Source organism: Diabrotica undecimpunctata, chromosome 4 (assembly GCF_040954645.1).
Source record: "Diabrotica undecimpunctata isolate CICGRU chromosome 4, icDiaUnde3, whole genome shotgun sequence".
NCBI lineage: Eukaryota > Metazoa > Arthropoda > Insecta > Coleoptera > Chrysomelidae > Diabrotica > Diabrotica undecimpunctata.
The window spans coordinates 15,604,326-15,626,684 of record NC_092806.1 but is presented as its reverse complement, the minus strand read 5'-3'; the positions used below and the strand labels follow the sequence as shown (position 1 = coordinate 15,626,684).

Sequence of the window (22,359 nt, the reverse complement as noted above, 5' to 3'; positions counted from 1 at the left end):
TTATACAGAGTGCACCATAATTCTGGAAACGCCTAATAATCTCTTAAATGAACGGTCCGAAATGTACAAAAACCGGGAAACGTCTATTCTGTAATATAGATATTTCAAATTTGATCTTTGATTTTTCTGATACCATTAGTCACTTTGTATTATTCCCGCCTAGAGCCTAGGCACTGGGCCTAGAGCCCAATGCTGCATTCGAACTGATATCCACTCGTCCCCTTTAATCACTCCGCTCATAACGGTTTCTTAAAATTGAGAAATCGCGCCCTGATCTTCGACGTATATAAAGGTGTATCCCTATAAGTGTATCCCTATTTTTGTACAATTCGGAACAGCCATTTAAGAGATAATTAGGCATTTGCGTCAGACTTTTGGTCCATTCTGTATATCTTATACAGTTTGCTCCTTTGTGCCATTATTTAGATCCAATATAGTTTACGCATAATAACGTTATTAGTACTATTGTGAGATAACTGAAACTTTTGATTATGAAAAAGTCTTTTTAAACTTATCTGGTATCATTTTTGTTTTTATATACTTTCTCTCAAACGACTGATGTTGTCTTTCTGGATAATGAGTAATATTGGAAGTTTCAAATTTTATTCATACACAAATGGCATTCTTTGGTTATTTCGTTTCAGTCCTTTACCTTTATAGGTGTTTTCTGGCGACTATTTGATCTTCTTAAGCAAAACAATTTATTAGACATTTTGCTTCGTTTAATTATTTTAATTAGCATGAAAATAAATTTTCGCTTACAATAGCTGACTGTCGATAAAGAAGTAGAACAACTGCGGTTTAAAAGTAATGCGTTTGTTGTCGATATAAATAAATAACCGGCTGCAATTAGTATAGTTGTAAACGTTGAAGAGAATGCTTTGTAAAAGTGCTAGTAGATATAAACTCCCAGTAATTTTTTATTTTAATAACACTTTTTAAAAGAGTGGAAAGTACATTATAAAAACGTGTTAACAATAAATAAAGATAAATTCCACAGTTTTAAGTACCAACATAAAAATATTAACTACTGAACAATTGAACAATTCACTGAAACAAATCAAAACTGGAAAGTCACTCGATTCTGGATAAAGATGGCAAAAGAAAATTATACATCCACATATCGTATCATATATGATACATTGAATGAAGATATCGATTTATTATTCTGTAATTAAATAACATAAAAAAATATTAAATAAATAAAACGTAAGAAAATTTTCTTTAAAAAGAAGCAGAAGCACGTAGAGTAATTCCGGGAGAGATGGCCCCTTTTTTTCCTTAACTTAAATTAAACTTTTAATATTTAATAATATTAACACTATGACCATCATATGTATCGTAGCTCGCACTCATTCTTCTACATCGTTGTTATTCGCCTCTTCACGGCTAGGAATATTTTGCACAAGGTGCAAAATCTTATGCTAAAATGCTTATGAAATTGGTTTTTTCAGCCTCTAGATCTGGCATTTCCTCGTAAGGAAGGCTTAGCCAAATTTTTTTCCAGGAGTATCTTATAACTTTCTCATTCACAGATTCCCAAGCCTCTACTACCCAGTAAATGATGTCTTTTATATTTATTTTCTTGAGTTTTTCTAATAGTGGCAGTAATTAATCTTCATCACTGATTAGTCGCCTCAAGAGCTGCTTTTCTGTATAATAATTTCAAATATTATAAAACGTGCTGGCCTATTAGCTGTATCAGCGGGGTAACGTTTGGGGGTAGGAAAACAGCTTTTATATCTCCACAAACTAACTTAACATCGGACGGATGGGACGTTGCATTGCCGATGAGAAGCAGAGCACAGGCAGAGCTACTTGGCAAGCCTGATGTTTCACAAAAACGCTTAACTTCTGGAACGAATTGGTTTTTAAACCATTCCTTAAAAAGATGTGCGTTAATCCAAGCTGTAGTACACAGGTAGAGAATTGACATTAATGTTTTTAGATGCATTTGGTTTGGCCAACTTCCCAATAACCATACGAGGTATTTTGTAAGTGCAACATGCTAAAACGGTTACCCATTCTTTGCTGATTTTAAAACCTGGAGCGGTTAGGTCTTCCTTAGCAGCCAGACTTTTGCTTGGCAATCTCTTTAAGTTTCATCGGCATTATATATTTGCTGGGGTGAGTAGTTTTCTGCATCAATCATATCAGCAAAATTACCTATAATATAAATGAAATTTGAGATGCGCTGGACCCGGGATAAGTTTTCTATATTGGCTCCAACTTTTTGTCTTGAAAAACGGTGTTGGATTGTACGTCTCAGATGAATGTATTCTTCTATTAAAGGGTTCATTACTTCCTTTTTTATTATCACAGGCTCATATTGTGTTCAAAACGAAAGTACTGTACTTTATGATATGCATATTATTTATGATATTTTTTATTAAAAGACTGTTTTAAGAAAATCTGTTTAATCCGAAAAATTTGGTAATCCGAAATGGGTTCGGTCCTAATTATTTCAGATTACTGGGACTCCACTACTCCACTGTATAAATAAGTTGCACGACTTGAAGGCACGTTCGTTTTTTATTGGTTTACCGTTTTATCAAATAATATTTCAGCCTTACTCGTACTCCTTCAAAAAACAATACATTCAGCAGCTATTCATTAGTGGGATGACTAGTACAGTTGTACCCAAGATTATTCATTCACCAATAAAAGTGTAAGAATTTAGAACTAGTTTTACTAATAACGTGAGTGAAAAACCAGTACCAAATGTATTTGACTAATAGCAAGTTTTGGGTGTTATCGATTTATAATTATTGGGTGTGATTTGGACGAATCACATTGACAGTTACCTTATTTGGACTAATTTTCTATTAAATAGAAACGAATCTTAATGATTTTTTAATACGCGTCTATGGCTGAACTTTCAATATAATTTTGGAAAAAAAGGTTACTTGAAAAAGTTGTTCTATCTATAAAAAATTGTATAGTTGTTAAAAAAAATCCCTAGGCTCTCCCATTTAACGGCTTTCAATGATTCGAATTGTATTGAATGCCTTTTTTTTTAAGTATTTAAAGCTTTTTTTTTGGCTCTGCATAATTGTTTTAACAACTTAGATTGCAAAATTAAAAATTATTTTGCGAAATCTACTTGATCGATTGTACTGAATTTTTGTGTAGTGTGTGTTTTACATTAAAAAGATTGCCTGGCTAAATTTTAAAGGTTCTATGTGACTTTTAAATACCTGAAAAATATTATTGAAAAAACATTGACTTTTGACCCCTTTTTTAATGGTTTTTGCTAATTCTACAACAATAATAATTATTTTTTCAATTTGCAATTTAGTCTAATGTAGGAAATTTAATTGAAAAACGTTTTTGTCTTCATAAAATTTTTCTACAATGCACAGCTGCCGAGATATAGCAACGAAAAGTAGAAAAAAAAATGAATTTCTATAATTTTTTTCACAAATGGTTTAATAAAAGTGTTTTTTGAAGTGTCTGCGTAGTGAAATTATCATTTCTAATAATATTTCGAAGCAATTAAAGCAAAAAACAGGATCATATACGATATATCCAACCCAAATCAGGTAAGGCCTGGTCTACACTACACTCTTCACCAATTCTTGTAGCCTCTGCCAATTCAGACACCTTCACTTTATGATCATCTAAAACCATTTCATGTACTTTCTTTCCATTTTTCGGTGTAACTGCATCGAAGGGCCGTCATTGTTCAGTACATGGTTTATCCAATGAATATATAGACAGGGTGGTCCTTAAGTAATTGTACAAAAAGAAACCGTAGATTCTGCACTTAAAAATATTACGATTTAAGCCAACTTGCTTCAATATGAAAGATATAGAGTGTTTATAAGTGGAAATTTCAAATTTTATTTTTCGCTATAACTTTCACGTTTGTAAATATTTATGGATAAAAATTTATAATTGGATGCTTTTAAGTAGGAGAAATTATAATTTTATACATACTTTGATGTAGCTAATAGAGGGCGCCACATATGCCACATATGTGGCATAAATTTGCGCTTAACTTTTTTGTTCTTTAAGTTAGCACTATTTGTGTTAAAAAATATTAAAGATACATTATTTTTACAAAGAAAAGGTATACTTGTTAATTACTTTAAAATTCAACCGTTTTCGAAATAATCGTATTTTATTAGTCAGCTGCCTAATAATTCTTAGTTGTGATATTTGTGCGGTAAAGCACTGAATACCCATGGTATAATACAATGAATACACAAGGTATGATATATAATGTTCCAAAATCGGTTCGCTTTCGCGCATGACGTAGTCAAGAACGCTTATTCCCGCAACATTTGAATGTAGTTGTATAGGAAAGACTAATTTTACGTTTTTTATATAATTTGGCTAATTTAATTATAGTAATTATAAAGAGATGATAAAATTATGTTATTATAATATTTATCCTTTATAAAACATAGATATCCTTTATAAGACACGTTTTAATTATCTTTTATTACACGTAGGTACAGGTTAATTAACTTATACTCCAGAGTTAGATATTTCAGATGTTTAAAAAGATACATAAAAGTGGTAAACGTATATATACCTACTGAACTAAACACAAAATCAAAATAAATAATGACAAAGTCAACTTTATTTATATCGAATGAGCTAGCTGGCCATCGAATATGAGTGTAGTGAGGGCACACAATATTGCACATTTAAAATGACATCTTTTGTAATATTCACACATAAAATTATCTTGGTATTGTTTATAATAATGATAACATTGTATATTTTAATAATGATTTAACAAAGAAAAATATATTATTTTGGAAGATGCTAAATTGATTTCCTCCGAAACAGTTCTTATTGCAAATTGCATAGCAGGCTGAGCTAGTTTCTTACTTAACAAATCGATATGAAAAAACCATTTAAGGTTTCATGACTAATAATTAATAAAAATAAAGATTTAGACTTACGTCGTTGACCTAGAAGTAGTAAGAAGCTGCTCAACATACTTTTTGTCTCTCTGTGTTCGCCTCCTTGTACGCGTTTCTTTTGGTTGTTTAAAAGGGTAGCCGATGTTGATTTAGGCAAATAAAGACTAGGTACTGCCTCAGGTTTCAGTTTTAGACCCTTTTTAGGAACGTAATTTAAAAGTTCCTGTTGTAGATTTCTTTGGTAATCTTCAGTTTTAAAATGTGTAGAACAAATTCTTGCAGTATTACAATTAAAATTATACTATCTACAACAAGATATAATCCACAGTTTTCTAGTCACACTATCTTTAGGAAATGTATGAAACCTAAAGATTTGACCTTCATTGTCACTATTGCAACAAGCAATTGCACAGCATACTTTGAAAAAGGTACAAAACCAGATATACAATGGCAAATAAAAACTTTCAGTTTTACAAAAAAAATACTATACAGTATAAATAAATAGTAACTAAACACCATTTGTATAAAGACACATATGTAAGCATATATCTAAATTATTTTTCTATTATAAAATAGATGACTCAGTCAGTATTGAGTTACTTTAAAATATATTTATTATCTCATAACTTGCAATTTGCAATAGTCACCATTGATAACCGATATTATTGTTGAACTTTTGTTTTTATACAAGCTTTCTGTCTTGTCGGTGTAAAGTCGTCTGAAGTCGATATTTATTGTGTTTTGCGTTTGAACTAATTTGTGTCTTATTTTCATATTATTATATTGTTTGATATGTAAATTTTGCATATAATAATCGGTAGGTTATAGTAATGTGTATATTTTTTATTTTACTAAATTTCATTATAACTCATCTAAAATACCATATTGAATTGTAAAACAGATTTTTCTCTATTGTACTCTATTTTGTTTTTATTTCAGTAAAACTGCTTGGAAGTGAGTGACAGTAAATGAGAATAAGCAAATCTACTACTATTTACCTATTCACAGTATTTCCTCTACAGAAAATTTTTAAATTTCAAGGGATTTGCATACAAAAAGAGTACTTATATTATTAGTATATGTATGAAAACAAAAATAAATATTTCGCCTGAATCTCTAGGAGAAGTAAAGGTTTTACGCTACTGAAAATATATTTTTATTCAATTATAACCAAAACAAAACATTTAAAAAAAAAATTAGATCACTTTTTAACCATAATTTCAAAATTAATGTGGACGTTAAGCTGTAATATTGGGTTCGAGGTGGTTCAGGCGATCTTAACTACGTCACACTCCTGGGCCAGCTGTCAAATGTCATGCGCAATATCATACCTTGTGTATTCATTGTACCATGCTGAATACCTGTGGATAAGCATAATTAATAGCTTGTTCTTATTGAAACAAGTCAAGGATGATAATGTAACATCACAAAATGCTTTGTTATGGATACTAAATGTCTTATTGGAGAGAAGCTTCCATCTTTTTCTTTAGGTGCAGTGTCCGTATTCAGACGTTGGCCGTCATCATCTTTACAATTTCTTTTCTCTATCGCTTTTATAAGTTTCTATACTGGCGTTCTATTACTTTTTCTCTATTAGAAAATGCTGAGGCGAGCGTCACGGAAAAAGAGCTAAGAGACGGCGTCACAAGTAGCTTTACGAAATAACGGTCTTCACATCGATTTACTACTCTCTATCAATTATAAGCTACATTTGCAAATTTTCATATTTTGAATTCGATTATTTTCATTATTTTAATGTACAGTCTATGTGAAACACTCTGTATAATAAGCGTTTATTTCTACTTTTGTCAGAAACGGAATCGTTTTTGCGTACAATGGAATAATTAAAATTATATAAAACTCACTTAATGAACCTTGTTATTAGGCAAAATTAAATTGCATCGTTATTTCTTCAGAATCGATTGTTTATTCCATTGATAATTCGATATCCGTTAACGGTTCATTTAAAAAGAAATTCTTTAATTTTACCTCGCTTTCTCTAGAGAATGTTTCCTTTTTAAATATATCTATATAAAAGATAAGATGTCCTGCTTTTTCACTTTTTACATTTTACTTTAATGGTCGGCATTATTCTTTTCCTTTCCCGGCTATAATTATTATGATCGATGCAAATAGCTTTAAAACAGTAAACTGGTGTGATAATAGTTAAGACGTTGTCAAACTACTTTTTGTTTAATGCACTCGGCGATTCGTTAAAAATGGAACAGAAAACCGCAAAAGATCCTTGATCGTTTCCAATAAATCAGCACTACCTGTAATTTAAGTATTATTATCATGCGAAGCAATATTATTCAATTAATTCCTTCGTTACTTTTACATTAGAGGGAAAAATGTTTGTACGTTTTTGACAAAATAGAGGTAATACTTATGCTTATTATTTTTGCAATTACTTTTTCTTAAAAACATTACAAATATATATTACACAAGTGTGTTTGTATGTCGTTCTTTATCACTATGTGTGCATTTTGGTTTTAAAGAGAGGTTGAGCATATTTGTCTTTATTTTAGTATCATTGTTGAACCAACCTTCTCATATATCTAATAACGAGTTTTCTTTTTCCCTCTAAAACAAGACAAGGTGACGCCCTTTATTTTTCCTTTTCTTTTAGTACCAAAGTCTGTCTTGCTTCCTTTTCAGTTGGTAAGTTTGTTGGTTATGTCCCAAAGCTCGCCGTTATCATTCAAAACACCTGAGCACCGGCTTGCAAAGTAAACATGCTTGAACCTGGAATTCTTCAGTTCTTTTTTAATCTCCAATATACCTCTGATCGATGATCGATGAGCTTCATACGGAATCCATAAAAAAAGGACTGAAAATGAATCTGAGTAAAACTAAGCTAATGTCGAATAAAGATGATCAACCGAAGATAGCCATCCAAGGAACAAAAGTGGAACATGTAGAAGAATACATATATCTGGGTCAGAATATCAAGGTAAACAAAGAAAACTAAACTACCGAAATAAGCAGACGAGTAAGAATGGGATGGGCCGCATTTGGAAAACTCTCATACATACTGAAAGACAAAAAGATACCCCAAAACCTTCGAACCAAAGTGTTCGATTCTTGTATCCTTTCCGTTCTCACTTACGGAGCTCAAACCTGGATATTCACAAAAAAGAACATGGACAAGATTCGAAAAACTCAGCGAGCCATGGAACGACAGATGCTTGGTATCTCACTAATAGATCGGCAAACGAACGAAGCAATCCGGAACAAAACAAAAATAAAGGACGCCGCGAAACAAGCAGCTAAATTAAAATGGAAATGGGCTGGACACAACGAACGTCTCGAAGATGGTAGATGGAACAAAGAAGTCGGAAACTGCGTACGTACGATGTGAAGAGACCAAGAGGAAGACCTCAAATGCGCTGGAGCGACGATATCAAAAGAGTCGCAGGACCAATGTGGAAACGCCTAGCACACAACAGGGATGAATGGCGAGAAATGGGAGAGGCCTTTATTCGACAATTCGGATAGAAAAAGTGCTATAAAAAAAAATCCCTCTCACCGCAGGTTACGTTACAATACCACGATTAATCAACATAGGAGCAACGTACAGAGGAATCAAATTCATATAATCATTTTTGATTAAAACTATTGTAATATTATTAAACTATTGTTTAAAATTATTGTATCACCGTGTACATTATAAAGTCGATATCTTTCCTTTTTTCATATGCAGTTGTTAACAAAATATATTATTTAAAATAACAGCATCGGTAAATAAATATCACAACAATGTAAACTAAACCCACAATTATACTGATTTAATTATAGCTAATAAATCAAATTGGAATGACTGCATTATACAAAGATACAGTTTTTTGATCGGAGTTAATAGAATAAGACGAGGCTTTCTTGGTTTGCTCTAGTTAACCATTATGTTATAATTACGTTTTGCTCTGATCTGTGAAAACGCTAACAGTTGGCAAAGGAGCGCTTCAATTTCTGTGTGAAAAACGCGTAAATATCGTTGAATTATTTATAAACTTATACAGAGTGCATCGTAAGTATCATTATTAACTTTTTAATTCATTTATTTATTTTTAACGGGCTGATGCCAATAAGATGATGTTTACAATGTATACAATAAAACAAAAAAATATAATATAAATATCACAAACTTAATCGCGTAATTTAGTTTTACACATCAAAATGATGATTACTTATTCCACAAACACTCAAATAAACACATGCCTGAGACCAGAAATGAATTCGGCATTCGGTGCAAAAAAATCTAGATCCGGGTAAATATTTGCCCATCTTAGTGCTCGAGATAAAAAATTAGTATACGCATAGTTGGTTCTGTGAAGAGGAACATAAAAAGTTTGTTTTAATCGTGTTCTACGGAGAGGTACATGCAGATCAACCTGCTCCAGTAGCTGAGGACACAAGACTGTAGAATTTTAATTATGCCATAAAGCATCTTTGTATCTTTAATTAATCGTCGGTCATACAATGAGGGAATACCAAGTTGGGTTTCAATTTGATCATAATTTACTTGATTTAATTCAAAAGGTATACCCTCTTTATATGCTACATATTTCAAGAACTTGTGTTGAACTTGTCTCAAAGAACAATATAGTAATTTAATCGCTTTATTCTGAAAGTCTGTAGTGAATCTTTTTATAAAGCCAAGCATTTGTAAATACTTGGAAATTATTAACATATAATGCGATTCAAATAAAAGTTTAGAGTCTAAATAAATTCCCAAATCACGAATTTCAGTAACCCAGTCAACAAGAATGTTCTGTATATTATAATTATATTCCATTGGGTCTCTCGATCGTCCAAGAGAAACAGCATGACACATATGTGTTCAGGGCCATGGCATTCAACACACACCACTCACTCAACCAATCAAGGTCGTGTTGAAGATTAACACAATCTTCTGTATTGATTTTGTAATTGATTGTGTAAATTCTGTTATTGATAATTGTGTAAAACTTTAGATCGTCCGCAAAAAGAAGAGGTGAAATGTGCTGGTGTATATCATTGATGAATATGTTAAATAACGAGGGTCCCAAATGAGAACCCTGGGGTACTCCTGAATGAACCTTAATCTCACTGGAAACAAAATCCCTGATACGTACCATCTGAACTGGGTCAATTAAGTATGTTCTCAGCCATCTAAGAATTGGCCCTTCAACACCCATTTTTTTAAGTTTAACTAATAAAATATTATGGTTAACCCGATCAAAGGCCTTGGAGAAATCAGTGTATAGTGCATGTACCCTACAGCCCCTCTCAGCGTTCCTCAGAAAGTCCACAAATACTAGTATGTTACATTCTGTTGATCTGCTATTCCGAAATCCAAATTGTTGGTCTATTAGCTGTTTTTCAAGTGAAGCTTTAAGATCATCGTCATCCGTTTTGAGTCCACTGCTGGACATAGGCCTCCCGTAAATAATTCCAATGCATTCTATCTTGAGCACCCTGAATCCAGTTGTGCTGAATACGCTTGAAGTCATCTCACCACCTTGTTGGAGGACGTCCTCGATTACGATAAGCATCCTGTCTAGGTCTACATTTCAGAATTTGCTTCGTCCACCTTCCATCTTTTAATCTGGCAACATGCCCCGCCCAGTTCCATTTCAATGTTGTAATCCTTTGATTAACATTGAAGCTTTAAGATAGTCACATGCAAAACATTCAAATATCTTTGGTATTACACTACTTATACTAATGGGCTTGTAATTATTCACCAATGAATTATCTCCCGCATTAAAAATAGGTGTTAAAAAACTATTTTTCCAGCATTCTGTAAATTCACCCTTATTTAAGGGTAGATTAAACATATGAAAAAGAGGATCTGGATAATATAAAACAACAATTCTTGAGAAAACTGGGAGGCAATCCATCGGGATCAGGACCCTTATTGACATCCAGTTCTTATAATTTTAAATAAATATTATGTATAGTGATGTTGAAAACAGTCTAGTTAGTAAGAGTAGGTGAAGGTGAATCATTGGGTATGTCACATATTTGAGTGGAATAGACTGTAGAAAAATATTCTGCGAAAAGATTTACAATATCTGGTCCGTGACTGGATTCAACACCACCATAACTCAACACAACGGGCAAGGAAGGCTTTCCCCCTCTGTGAATTCACAAACGACCAAAATCCCTTCAAATTATTTCCTAGTGATAATTCTGTTAAATAACTATGATTTCTGTAGCCTTCAGCTTTTTTCAGCCAATTTACAGTTGGCCCTCAGCTGAGAAAAAGTTCGATAATCCAGAAGTGATTTAGATAAAAGATATTTTTTGTGAGCTTTCTTTTTCTTAATTATCAGGTTCTATAACTCTGGAGAGAACCAAGAAGGGAATCTACGTTTAGAATTCCTTTTTAGGGGGATAAATAATTATATAGCTAAGTAAACTATATCATAAAAAATATTCACAATTTGATTCAATGGTTTTCCTAAAAATAAATTATTCCAACAGAATTTCTTATCTTGTGCTTGGGTTTTCCAGTTCTGTACTCCTAACAATACCTGATCTTCCTTTACCGATTCTATTCATTTTCTTTGTGGACGTTTCTTTTTCTCTTTGTGCCAGCTTCAGTATTTAATAAGTCCATGATATCCTTCCTTTCTGCATTCTAGCTACGTGTCCGAGCCATCTTAGTCTTCGAACGTTCGCAATATTTGAAATTTTTTGTTGTCCGTATATTTGCCATATTTCATTACCTCCGTCTTCCGCTCCCATCTATCTAGCTTCAGTTCTATGGTTTTGCTTAAGATCCAGGTGTTCAAAATTTGTTTTGAAACCATTTTTTCAGTGAGTGTAAAAACTTAAAAAATAAGTTGTTTCATATTTTAATTTAAATAAACATATTTGAAGTATTCATTTATAAGTAATATTATATATTTATATAAATAATATACAATAATTAATTGAGTTTCATTCTAAAAAAAACGGAGCTTGGAAAGTTCTCCCTTTTACTTTAAGGTGATGGTATTTTACGAGTACAATCACTTTACGGGTTATAACTTTTTACATCTTCTTTGTATATGCCTCCATGTTTCCATACATTATTCCCTTATCTTCCATCCCAGTGGCAAATGTTCTGCATTATCCCCTCATCCTTAACTGTCGCTGAGATTATTCTCCTCTTCTCTCCATCCTCGCACTCTTATTGTCAAATGCAGAGAGGTCATTGTCACATCTATGATCTATACATACAAAACCTAATCGTCGTTTGTTCCTAAGAAGTGATTTTAGACTAGAGAGCAGTCTCATTGCTACATTATTCCCCTCATCTATTCACTATCTGCTCTGATGCACACATCTCATTCGCTTGACTCGCATTCACAACATCCTCCACCATTTTTCACTTAATATCCATCGATGCTCCACATCTATCAACATTCGTTTGCAGGTACTTCATCTAACCAAACCCGTAAGTAATCTAACCTATCCTATTCCGTTTAGAGTTGAGAATAATATGTCTTCAAAGAAGTAGTATTGCAACTTTTGTATAAAGTTAATTAAATAAAAAGTTCAATAAAGTTGTCTCCAAAAAAACTGAGATTCGATATAATTGATATAACAATAAAAGACGAAAGCTAAAATTAAATTAATTTCATTTCGATTCATCTGTCTCTGGAACTAATAATTAATTTTATAATAATATCTAGGAAATGGAAGTGAAAGTAAAATAAATTTTATTGAGCATTAATAAGACCAATTATAGTCATCGCGCATTAAGGAAATATATAATAATTCTAGAAATGAAATTATTATAATGCGACGACATAACACCCATTTAAATATTATAAGTATAAATTTATAGTTGTCGGATATTGTGTGTATGTGACATACGCCACAAGAAAGTTTATATTAAGAAATCGAAGTCGGTAGTATGGACAGTCATCTGTTTTTAAGTATGATGCTAATAATGAACAACTTTAATGTTTTTTAATGAAATAGAAAAGAAAAAAGATTTTAATGAGTGTTATAAATAATGCTTTGAATTGAACAAAAGTATGATCAAATGTATGACTAATGAATATTCTGAATAAAGTGTAAAACCACTGTAGAATTTTCAAAAAATCATCATCATATTATTTACGTTATGGTTTATAATTACAAATATACAATTATGATAACTAGATATTCTCATCCTCAGCACTAATCCCTTATAGGGTTGTGGTGACACCATCAAATTTTTATGTATTTTTACAATTTTCTTCTATCCTTCTCTGTCCTGTTCTCACGCCTAAAAAAACAGGGCTGCAACTCTATTCTCCGCCGAATCTGGACTCCAATCGATCACCGCAAGTGGATTCGCCATTAGTGGAATTATCCACCTAGGCAACAGATATTTTGACTATACATCCCGTTAATCGTAATGAGCAGGTATGATACCATACTCATAGGGTACCATACTGTAGCGTGTTTAAATAAAAGGAGCGGTTCCAATTTATATAAAACTATTTATTTATAAGTTTCTTCTTCTTTAGGTGCCGTGTCCTTAGCGAAGGTTGCCGATGACCTCTGCAAAGTCTTCCCTATTTTGGGCTTTCCTTATTAAACTTTGAAAGTCTAATCTGTCCAATCTTTGACGTTGCGCAGCCAGGTCATTTGTCGTGTACCCGGGCCGCGTCTGCCTTTTATTTTCCCTTCTATAATAAGCTGAAGGAAGTTATACCTGTCGTGTCTAAATATGTGTCCAAGATAAGACATTTTACGCTTCTTGACAATTTCTGTGAGTTCACGTTCTCTATTCATACGCCTTAAAACTTCTTCATTTCTAACGCGGTCGGTCCATGGAATTTTCAGCATACGACGAAATACCCACATCTCAAAACTCTCTGTAGTGCTGTTTTGACCTCTCTGTTTAGTCTGTTTGCTCTATTTTTGTCCACCTAGTTTCTTGTCCTTCTTGCTGTCCGCTTTGCTTTTTTCTTTTTCCTTATCAAATCATTTACTTCTTGTGGTATGTCTTTGAATCTTCCCGTGTGTATCTCCACTTGCTCTTCTGTAGTGCTGTTTCTGAGTGCTTGCTTGATGATGTTTTTCTAACTCTAGGACTCTATCCTCTATGTCTTGTGGGTTGTCTATCACTGGGACTATATTTATTCCAGTGCTCACAAGTCTTTTGAAGTTTGTCCACGTTGTTTTCTTTTTGACTCTTTTAATTGTGCTTTCTTCCTCCCATAACTAACTGTCTCATAAGAGTGCTCTGTTTATAAACCGATAGTATTTACTCGAGAATCTTCTTGATCTCTTTGTTCTCGAAGGCAAAGGATTGCTAACGCCGGTAATCGTATAAGCTAGAGTCATCCTTCTGAGAATTGTGACTATTCCGGAGTCATCCTTCTAAGAATTGTGACCCGTGATCCGTTGGAGGTACGCTAATTCGTTACCACACTCTTAGCATAAAAATTGAGGATAAATCAGTGATCAATAGAACGGCCAATGTTAGGAATATCTTAAAGAGACAGAACAAAAAACTCGAACATTAAAAACAGAACAAAAGTCATTATGTAATAGAACGAATTGATTGTCGTAACTTCAAATGGGAAGGCCATGTAGTCAGGCAGAACATCGATAGGTGGAAAATTAGGTGATAAAATAAAAACTAATTATAACAAATATAATTACCAGAAGACCACTTCTAAGATGCGTGGATGATAGTCGAAAAATAGTTGAAACAAACTGGACTAAAGTTACAGACGACATAAAAGTATGAAAAAACTGAGAAGAAGCGTTTATCCAGTCATAATTTGACGAGGGTTGCAAAAAGTAGCATAAACATTCCAAAATATACTTTTTCCTCAAAGTATTAACGCTTACCTTAGAGTACATATTATATAAAAACCTTAATTGATCATAAAGTGAATTTATATTAATATACTAGAAATGAAAAATATAAAAATTTAATATATCTACATAAATATATACATAATAGTAGCTTGTTGAAATTATATCATACTACATTAAAATATTAAAGGAACAACACGACGAATGTAGCAGTATACATTTTTTTCTAATATGTTTATATTATTTTTAGCCTGTACCTCATACTCCTCCTCACGGTTCCCCAAGACAAGACCAAGACAACGGCATTGAAAGCCAGAGGCCTAAATTCGTTGCTGTGACCACATTGGAAGATGTTCAAGCTGTAAGATGTGCCGAATTCCATCCGGGAGGACAACTGTACGCCGTTGGTTCAAATTCGAAAACCCTGAGAATATGTGCACATCCGAAACTTTTAGACGTCAGGTTAGTGTACCTATTTATGTTATTTAATAGAAAAATGTATTTTGTTTACAAATTCCAATAGATGTTCTTTATAAATCATCTTTTTAACTTCTCTTTATTATTCATCTTATCTTTCAAGTTAATTTGTAGTCTTTCAGTTTTAAGATTTTAAGACTTCTTCATTTGTTTTCTCCCCCCAGTTAATGCGTTTGTTTTTGTATTTTTGTGGTAATGTACCATCTGCTTGATCCTAATATATACTTACAATATGTATATCTAATCGACGCATTCATTTTGACCGCCGCATCCATGAATCGTTCTACAAATTTCAACTCACCATAACTTATTTATTGATGAAACTCAGTAGTCAAATGGTTGGCATAAGCTGAATTGATTTTACCGTTGACAAAACTAGTTTTATGTTCCGTTATACTCTTTTTAAAATTTCTTCCTGTCTGACCTATGTGTACTTTTGGGAATATACCAGAAATTTTGGTATATACTCCCGAGCTTTGGATTATATCGTTTCTATCTTTATTTTTTTATATATTTATTCCCAAATAATTTCCTTAAACAAGTATCAACACTATTTGTTGGTTCTATAACAAATTGGATTTAAAAACCAATAAGTCTTGGGTAAATACAAAAAAAAAATAAAAATAGAAATTAGTCGTGTGGTGCATGCCCAACAGTATACGAGGGTTGTCTGTTTAGTTTTGCTTGTAGCCATAAAGACAAAAAATATATAGACCTCAAGTACTTTATTGCTTTTCAAAATATGTCCCACCAAGATCGATAAACTTTTGCATACGTTCAAACCAATTGGTAATGCATTTATTCCAGTCTTTAATTGACACCTGCAAAATCGCTGTTTCGTAGGAGTAAATCCAAGATTCATCGCAACTACCAATACTATAAACGCTTTTTGAGCTTTCTTTGTTGAACCGTTTTTTGCTCTTCTGTGAGCAAATAAAGGATCCAACGTGAAACCAAGTTTTTCATGTAGGATCTTTTGGATCGAGATCTTTGAAATGCCCAAAGATGCCTCTCTCTCCCGGTATGTTACACGGCAGTCATCCTTAATTCGTTGACAAACCGCATCAATGTTTTGCTGTGTGACTGTTATTTTCGGTGAACCTGACCTGGAAACCATTTCAATGAGACATTGCTGTTGGGATAATCCTTGCCAAGGGTTTATTTTAAAATAAATCCTGTTGTAGGTGTAAGGTTTTAAAACTTGAAATGTTAAATTATTAAATGCATTCTTTCGTGTTCCTACAGCGACTATCAAAAACGCTGTATTTTGCTGATTTTCATATGTTAAGGTTCCAGAAAAAATATTAAAAAAAACTTAAAAATATAGTATTCAAACAATGCATTTTTCATCCTTAACTTAATTTCAGTATAGATTATTTTGTGAATAGATCTCTTATTTTATGAAAATTATGTTTTAGGGAAGATCACGAAACCTACCAGCCAACGGTGCTCTTCAAACGAACCAAACACCACAAAGGTTCCATCTACTGTCTGGCATGGTCTCCAGTCGGCGACCTTATGGCTACCGGATCCAACGACAAGACAGTCAAATTAATGCGATTCAACGCCGATACCAACAATTTGGAAGGTGACGAAATCGAGCTAACCATGCACGATGGCACCATAAGAGATCTGTGTTTCTTAGAGGATCAATCGAATAAATCGAGTCTGTTAATCAGCGGTGGTGCTGGAGATTGTAAGATTTATGTTACTGATTGTGCTACTGGAACCCCATTCCAGGCTCTTAGCGGACACACTGGTAAGTTATGAAAATCAGTTATTTTTATAGTATTTGCGAATAATTTTTAAGTTAACGAACTCTCATATTATGTTTTTGTAAACGTCTCTTTTACCGTCTATTATTGTTTGACTTATTATTTTCATATTATCACAAATTTTATTTCTAGAGTCACATTCTAAATAGATATCTTATTTTTTAATCACATAGAACGTAAAAAAATGAAAAAAAAATTTATTCTTGGAGTGATGGCATTTTGCCTTTTTCAACGGGGGCCTTTACAGCTTTATGTACTGGAAGTCCATATATATTATGATTGTATGTACCTTCTTGATTTTTGTGCGAAAAACCGTAAAAATATACTGATTATTACTATCCTTTGACAGTTATTTTGTCTAGCAATATACAAATAACAATTTTATCTTTTCCAGGTCACATTTTGTCCCTATATACATGGGGAGGTGCTATGTTTGTGAGTGGTTCTCATGACAAGACAGTCCGTTTTTGGGATCTCAGAACAAGAGGTTGTGTCAACGTTGTGACCCCAATCACGGTACCGGGTAGTAGACAAGGTTCACCGGTAAGTATATAAAATAATCGGATGAGTATTTTAAAGATAATGTGATTGATGAGCTGATTTCTCCATTTTCCTTTTCTGTTTACTTCAATTGTCCCAATAATTTATTTTCCTTCAAAATCTTGTGCGGCTCCTAAATTTACACCACACACAAGAAGCAAATATAAACCGTATTTCATTTTAAAAAATAACAAAAATACAACACTAATGTTGCTTGGTGTGTGTCATTATTCACTGACATCAGAACTTGTAACGACGTTTACATCTGGAATGACATAGACTGCGTTTTAAAATATATCTTGCAATGCGAAAAAACGCCATGAAGATCTAACGGATTGGCTGCTGAACGAAAACATTAAATACCGAACAGAATATGATTTGACAGACAGAGGAGAAAACGACTTGACAGGTGACGTTTGATAGATGGAACTACGATTTGACAGTTGACACTTTAACTTAATGGGCGTTGCTTGTGACAAAGTTTACAGAATATTTTTGGATGTATTTAGTGCTTCCATATTTGAATGCGAAAACATTAAGTTAAAACATTTAAGTTTTTTGGACTCATTATTAAAAACTCAACCATAACATTAATTATCCAGAGCTATAACTGTACGAAACGTTTACTGGGTAAATTCTGCATTCAACGAAACACGTAGAGTAACTGAAGATATAAACCAATAGAAGCATCTAGTTGATTAATAGGAAAAATCACGATCCCATTAATGGTGTAACGAAAAGAGAGGGAGCTATCATGAGCAATTCAATCGTTTCGAAAGCGTCTACTGAAAATTATGAAGACTGTCGGAAATTTGATTCAAATTCTCGTTGTTCAAAATTTCTGAAATGGCGAAAAGAGATTTGTTTATAATTACAACATATACAGAACGACCACATTTTGCACTAAATAGCAGTCTTTTATGATTTTTTTTTAATTGATCACTTAAAAAGTTAATATATATATATATATATATATATATATATATATATATATATATATATATATATATACATATATATATATATATATTTAAAATTAATCATCCATATCTTTTTAGGTTTCTACTCTTTGTGTGGATCCTTCCGGTCGACTCCTCGTTTCAGGACATGAAGACAGCGCCTGCGTATTATACGATATCAGAGGCGGAAGAAATGTCCAGTGTTTCAAGCCTCATTCCTCTGACGTCAGATCAATTAGATTTTCCCCATCGGCATATTACCTACTGTCTGCTGGATACGACAACAAATTGGTGCTGACAGATTTACAAGGTACTATTTAGTCATGATTAATATTAAAATCACAAACGTTGTCCCTTCTCTTAAGTATAATTAAAAACAAATGTTTGGAAGCGACGAAGAAATATAATTAGCTGGGGTATTTAGATTTGATTTCTTTGTTTGTTTTGAATCAAATGATCTGGAAGGAATTTTGTATTGTACCGCCTACTGTATCATCATTTTTATTTGTATTTACTCTGTCCATACTTTCCTATATAATATATGAGTGCTGCTTAAGTTCGCGAAAAGCTTTTATTTTAAATATTTATGATGTCTAAGAGTATAATCATTTATTTATTTACTTATTGACGGTGTTCCCCCCTTTTTATAAAGATGTAAAATAAAGACAGTTACAGATATAATTATATAACCATTAAAAATTAAATCAATAAATCATATACATATTTAAATTAAGTATAATAATGTAGTGGACCTACTTATTACAAATACTGACAATATTTAACATAATTTTTGTTCTAGGAGACCTCACTTTACCTTTACCCAGTGTCGTAGTGGCTCAACATCAAGACAAAGTCATCTCAGGCCGTTGGCATCCTGCAGAGTTCTCGTTCTTGTCCACATCCGCCGATAAGACGGCGACCTTATGGGCTTTACCTCCAGTTTAATTTTTGTATTATTTAAATCCTTTGTTAATATTAAAAGTCTGAATTAACAAATACTCATTAAATTAATGGCACTCTAGCACATTAATATTTATTTTTATGAGTTGAAACGATATTGTTTTGGAGTTTGTTGTTAATAATTAAAAAAAACGAGTTCAAAATTTTGTGAAGTAAAAGAACGGGTATTTCAACCTACTGGCCCTCGATCAAAGACATTTTATACTTTTAGTTGGAAATATAAACCAAGCTGTGTTATTTTCTGATTCTTATTGATAGTTCTAGTCTGGTTGGTTTTCGTAAATAACTGTTTTTCGCTTCAGTACTTATACATTTTATATTATACTATTTATACATTTTTAGTATCCATTGATGTATTTCATTATTGTTCGGCAATCATTTTAACTTTACTTATATTTTGTTGTATGTACCTATAAAGGTATACGGTTTCTACATCTTTGTTTCATGATTTCTTTTTTTTTCTGTTTTTGGGGCAACTCGAATACCAAATTTAATGCATCGTTTATGCTATTTGATTCGTGTTTTTCAGTGTAACAAGTATGACTGATGTATACATTACATGACTGAAAGAGAGAGAGAGAGAGAGAGAAAGAGAGGGGGAGAGAGGGGAGAGAGAGAGAGAAGCAGTGGTGGACCTTTGAGAGAATACAGAGATTTAGAAATTTTCTGAATTGTTGCATAGTGTATATTTCGCTACAGTTATATATAATTACTTCATGAAAAGGACAAGATGTCAGTTGTGGTAACTCTAGTTGTGAACGTTTAAAGATTCGAAAACCCACTGCCAGGGAAAATTCACTCATAGTCACTCGAATTACTCAACGTACCCACTATTGAAACGTAAATCTGCTGAAATTACACTGCGACGGTTCTCATGTACCTAATCGTACGCATCATTGATCATTGCTGCTGTTTTTGGTCTTGTGAGAATTGATGTTGCCTTGCTACCAGTCTTTTTGGCGTGTTTTGATGGCAGTGCAAAGATCTGTTCTAGAAAGAATATGAGTCTTCTCAAACAATATTGAATATCCAGTCATTGATAGACTTTTCCCACTCTATTATGTGTGAAAAATATCTTTTATGATATTTGATTCGGCTTTTGACAGAATGATCAGTTTGGCCAATATATAGGTGTCCACAGGAACGTAGAATATATACCACAGGAAGAAATGGTCGGCAATGAATATTTTAGAGCATGAAAAAAATCTGAACTTTTTTTGGATGGTAGGAAAGTGATCGTTATGTCTTCTTTGAGGAAATTCTGGCTTCTTGTGCAATGAAATGACCGACGATCTGATCAATCAGCTACATAAGGAACGTTGTAGTGTGATTTTAACAAATTACTGTGACCAGTAGTCTATCCTGCTTTTAAAGAAGCCAGATATAATTACAGATCAATGTGTACATAGATTGTATAGTTTAATCACTGGATAATTCATTTTAAATATCCCGTTCTTAAAAAAAATCTTTTATAGAAAAATATATGAAAGAATTCTTGCAATTTGCTAAGCTTTAATTATAGTAATTTGCTTAATGTCTATTTTAAACAAAATTAACACGAACTTAAACAATTATTTTTAAACCAAGCATACCGAGAATATCGATAAAGAAAAGAAAGCGATAGGGGAAATAAAGAACAAGAAAATCCAACGTTTTTGAACACTACTTGTGTTTGAGGAACTAGCATAGGTGCTGTTTTTGTAATATTTGATTTTGCAAGTACGTAAATGACACACGCTGATATTAGAAATATCTGTAAGAGATGTTTCTTATATATATTGGGACATTTAGTATTTTTGACTTTATGTAGATGAAAAAAATTATTTAAATGTGTAACAGTTGTTACCCCTTTGTCTGGCTTAGTTTATTTTGTTATTTATTGAACATTGCTGTAGGACGTGAGGCCCAACAGGAGCGTAGTATTGTTAGAATTTGAAAGGCAAACGTTAAATCGACAAAATATGTATATGTAGGTATTTAAAGAGAATATTTAAATAATGTGGATTTATTTTGTTAGTGTTGACCATAATTTTACTATAATATATACGTACATACATTTAATGCAATAACTGTATATATTTTCTTACTTATTTTTAAGCTTTTTGTAAAAGAGACTAAAATGACTATTGTATTCGATGTTTTTTTGCTTTTAATGTTAATTCAAAAAAATTTACTGTATGTTATAATCTACTTGAATGGTTACAGAATTTTTAATAATAATAATATATTATAATAGTTGAGTTTGTTTTTTTCTCCTTTTATTCCAATCAATTTAGAGAATGAGTCTTCGAGAAAGCATTTATCAAGATCCTTAAAAAGAAGATCGGAAGATAGATTCTCCCAGAAGATTTAACACTGTTACTCCAGTAGTCAGAGACGAAAATGCCACTGAACCTCTAAAAATCATACGAACAAGCTTAATTTTGCTGATAATGTCAAATTTGGGACCCCAGAAAATATCCTCCAGTAGTACCGCTCCTATATGAGGCTTCCTCCTTAAACCCCCTCGGTGCAGGGGGGTAGATGTGGTAAACTTTTTGGAGTCCCAAAATTGACATTCTCAGCAAAATTCAGTTTGTGCGTATGATTTTTAGAGGTCAAGTCTCTGACGACTGAACTATCTATGAAGAAATCATTAACACTAGTTTGGCTACACATTATTTAGAAAATATTAGCATCAATGAAATAAACAATAATATGATTCAAAAATTGAAAAATTGAAAGAGATGCTGTTCCCGCGCTGATAACAAAAACAAAAAATTGAACCACGGCACAAAACACCTTCTACAGGAAAGAAAAACACATAAACGACCCACAGACGTGAAAACAACGACGTTGACAACTTGTACAACGCGATTGGTTGTACAACTAGTTCAGTTTAAATTGTTCATCATGGCACCAACCCTTTCTAAAAAAGTCATGGCTGGTTATTTTTAGATGATTCAAGAACAAGGTGAAAAAGAAAAAAACTGTGGTGTA

General features: G+C 32.6%; 1 protein-coding gene across 9 annotated transcripts in view; it reads left to right on the top strand.

Moving 5' to 3' along the window:
- The window catches only part of LOC140439224 (WD repeat-containing protein 47), a 234,780-nt gene extending 213,162 nt beyond the window's left edge, over nucleotides 1-21,618 (top strand). For all 9 annotated transcript variants that reach the window (XM_072529007.1, XM_072529006.1, XM_072529005.1 and 6 more), the window contains 5 exons: nucleotides 14,920-15,131; nucleotides 16,565-16,905; nucleotides 17,316-17,464; nucleotides 18,520-18,730; nucleotides 19,220-21,618. In XM_072529007.1, the coding sequence (XP_072385108.1) occupies nucleotides 14,920-15,131; nucleotides 16,565-16,905; nucleotides 17,316-17,464; nucleotides 18,520-18,730; nucleotides 19,220-19,365 (1,059 nt within the window). In that variant the 3' untranslated portion in view covers nucleotides 19,366-21,618. The remainder of the gene's footprint in view (nucleotides 1-14,919; nucleotides 15,132-16,564; nucleotides 16,906-17,315; nucleotides 17,465-18,519; nucleotides 18,731-19,219) is intronic.
- The last annotated feature ends 741 nt before the right edge of the window (nucleotides 21,619-22,359 follow it).